The sequence below is a fragment of the Lactuca saligna genome, chromosome 1 (genome assembly GCF_052625555.1).
Source record: "Lactuca saligna cultivar CGN05327 chromosome 1, ASM5262555v1, whole genome shotgun sequence".
Taxonomy (NCBI): domain Eukaryota; kingdom Viridiplantae; phylum Streptophyta; class Magnoliopsida; order Asterales; family Asteraceae; genus Lactuca; species Lactuca saligna.
Window position 1 is genome coordinate 27,236,249 of NC_136417.1, and position 3,802 is coordinate 27,240,050.

The 3,802-nt window shown below is 29.8% G+C and overlaps 1 protein-coding gene across 1 annotated transcript; it reads left to right on the forward strand.

Moving 5' to 3' along the window:
* Positions 1 to 858: 858 nt before the first annotated feature.
* LOC145029927 (palmitoyl-monogalactosyldiacylglycerol delta-7 desaturase, chloroplastic-like) lies at positions 859 to 2,420 on the forward strand. Its single transcript, XM_078978375.1, has 5 exons — positions 859 to 1,266; positions 1,366 to 1,506; positions 1,587 to 1,727; positions 1,826 to 1,932; positions 2,014 to 2,420. Exons 1-5 carry the CDS (start codon positions 922 to 924, stop codon positions 2,222 to 2,224), a joined length of 945 nt encoding a protein of 314 aa, XP_078834501.1. The 5' UTR covers positions 859 to 921; the 3' UTR covers positions 2,225 to 2,420.
* Positions 2,421 to 3,802: the final 1,382 nt, after the last annotated feature.

A 3,802-nucleotide genomic window follows, 5' to 3' on the forward strand; every position in this document is an offset into this window, starting at 1 on the left:
AATCGATGTTTTTATAGGGTTTATGGATATATTAAATGTAGGATAGGAAATTGATTTGTATTACATGTTTTTTGGTTCATAAACTGACAGATTTTAGGTTTCATATTACAAACGAAGGAAGATAGATAATTTGAAAGTTTGTTGTGAGGGAGGAAGTGTGTAACTTTAAGTGAATCATAAGTACAATTTTTGTCATTTAAATAAAGCAACATGAATCATTTTATGATTGGTAGTTACCTATTAACCTTAATATGCATTTCTATTAATCTCCATTATATATATATATATATATATATATATATATATATATATATATATATATATATATATATATATATGTGTGTGTGTGTGTGTGTGTGTGTGTTTTCATTTGAGCCGAACTTATTTTTTATGAGACTATGGGACAAATTTTTTCTTGTTAGATATTATAATATTCTATTATTTATAAAAATATAATATATGTACTATTCTTTGATATAATAGAATATTTCACTTGAAAAAAAATTGGTCTCGTATTTCACAAAGTTAGGTCCATCTTAAATTATTTTTTTACAATATATATATATATATATATAAAAGAGTAAAATAAATATAAAGAAGGGAAGACTTATTTTGTTACTTTATGAAATAGTTCAATTAATTCTTAAAGATGTGCAAATTGCTAATAACTTAGTTGTTAAATAATCGGATGACTCTTGTTAAGTGTACATGAAAATGTAATGTCTCCATTGATTGTATAAAAATAAATAAATAAATAAACACTACATAAGACTTGCATGCATGACATATTGACATCATTACATGCAGTTCACCAACCCTCTCCAAACCTAGTGAAACTATTTTTTCCTTATAAATATCACCACTTCGTACATACATATTACCACAAATACTACGCTCATTTTATATATTCATCATTTAAAAATGAGAAATCTGGTCACGGTTTCCAATGGTGTAAAGGAGTCAGAGTTCGGCAAAATACTGCTTTCAGATGTAGTGGTTACAAGTAAGAGAAACCTCTTCTGGGGACGAAAATGGAGGAACATCGACATTCAAATGGGTGTTGGGATTTTAGCTATTCATTTACTAGCACTTGTCGCGCCATTTAAGCTTGCTTGGGATGCTTTCTTGTTTGCATTTTGGACATGGGTGTTGTGTGGGATTTGTGGTGTAACTCTGTCGTATCATCGTAATCTAGCACACCACAGCCTCAAACTGCCTAAGTGGCTAGAGTACACGTTTGCTTATCTTGGGGTCCTCTCTTTCCAGGTTGGTTTTTATTTTCTTTCATACATATATTCTTTAATTAATGATTAATGATTAGTTATTTAACTAAACACTCATATGAAGATTACTTTATATATACAGAGGGATCCAATCTTTTGGGTGAGCATTCATAGGTTTCACCATCAATACGTTGATTCCCAGAAAGATCCACACTCTCCCACTTTTGGGTTTTGGTATAGTCATATGGGTTGGCTCTTTGATAGCGGCTACATTATCGAAAAGGTACCTTGTGTGTTTGTTTTCCAAAAAAAAAAGTTTGTTTTGTCTAATTATCTCGTTTAAGTTGATCATATATTTTGCAGTATAAAGAACGTAATAACGTAGAGGATTTAAAGAGCCAAGTATTCTATAGGTTCCTTCAAAGAACTTATATATTGCATATATGTGCATTTGCAGCCTGCGTGTATGCTTATGGTGGATTTACCTACTTCGTTTGGGCTGTGGTAAGACTTTGCATGATGAATAATGCAAATCACAGTGCTCGTTTCCATTTCCATATACAATCATGGATTTATTGACTCATGAGCATATATATATGTAGGGTGTTGCACCTACATGGGGTTATCATACGACGTTTCTAGTGAACTCAGCTTGTCATGTATGGGGATATCAAAAGTGGGAGACTGGTGATCTCTCCAAGAATAATTGGTACACAATTCAAGTTCAAAATGTAAATTTATATATAAAGCAATTCATTTAGAAATACTTATATTTAATATGCACACACAGGTGGGTTGCATTGCTTACTTTTGGAGAAGGATGGCATAATAATCATCATGCATTTGAATATTCAGCAAGACATGGGTTAGAGTGGTGGCAAATTGACTTTTGTTGGTACATGATAAGGTTTCTTGAAGCAATAGGATTGGCTACCGCTGTTAAGTTGCCAACTGAAGCTCACAAACTAAAGAAATCATTGTCTCACAATAAGTTCAAGTGATGGTCATCATATAAATATTTCATGAATTATGAGATATGATTCCTTTTACATGTCAATGTGTATTTTTATTAGTAGAATCTCATCAAATAACAATAAAAGCATGAAAATTGCAAAAATAATAGCATATAATTGTGTATGATTTTACTAATTAATGCTCTGTATGAGGTGTTCTCTTTTTGTACCCTCTATTTGAATATATCCAATTTCTAATAATAGCATATAATCGTGTATTATTTTTGTATTACAAAGCAGAACATTAAAATGCATGAATGTTTGCATAAATTGGTGAGTGCTTTGAAAATATACCTAATTTTGGCGTTGTACATTTTACATGAACCTCACGAAGAAAATTTTAACAGATTAACTAACATCAATTGCATCGGTACCTTTATTCAACAAATCTATCCCTGCATCTCAAAAAACAACAAATTCGCAAGCATGTCAGGGATTGAAATCTATGGAAATTTTGCACGAATATACATGAAATAAATATGAAGCAGCAACAATGATGTACATAAGGGAAAAATGTCATGAAACGGATTAGATTAAGCCACTTAACTTTTAATTTTTATCTAATTTTTTTTTTTTAATTGACATGAAGTGGTGTTGATGTGTTGTTACATATGAATTGGTGGGTTTATATTTTTTTGATACAATTTCATCATATAGTAACCAACTTTCTGTTTGTTCCAATACCTGATCGCTAAAATATAAAGTGATTAATCGCATCAAGAAAAAGTTTGCAATGGAGTGAAGTATTTCGATTCCAATCAAACACTACCAAAAGCAAACACTACAAAAATAATTGCACACAAGGAGTGGCAAGATACCTACAACAACTTCTGTGCATATGGATTTAGGTTAGCTGGCCTGAGGAAGATATTTGAATGGCATAAGAATCTGTATTCACGCAAACACCACTACACAACTCCATGGATTCGACCCTTCTCTAAATCTGATTCATGTGATCCATAGTAATCACATATTTAAAAAAAAAATAAAAATAATAATAATAATAATAATAATAATAATAATAATAATAATAATAATAATAATAATAATAATAATAATAAATAAATAAATAAATAAATAAATAACACAAAAAAAAAAAAAAAAAAAAAAATTTAGCTAGTGTTGGATTCTCAGCATTTTAACAAACAGTAGCGGGCAAACGATACAACCAAAAAAGATTAAACACAAAAATCAAATCATATGAAAGAAAAGAAACAAAGAGGGATCCACTACAACTATTATCGATTGGACAATCCAAAATCTATTGAATCATATATTTTAATGGGATGTATCCAGTAAAGTTCAAATATTTTCATCCATTTGACAAGAAAATCCTAAATTTTATTTTTTTACAGTAAAGTCCAAATTACCGGTAGTTTTTGATATTTTTACCTTTTTTTTCCGGTTAGCCGGTAATTAGGACTTTTTTTTCAAAAAAATAAAGTTTAAGACTTTCTTGTCAAATCGTCAATTAGGACTTTACTGTCAAAAAAATAAAGTTTAAGACTTTTTTGTCAAATCGTTGAAAATATTGGGACTTTAGTGTATATATAATTTTTTTTGGGT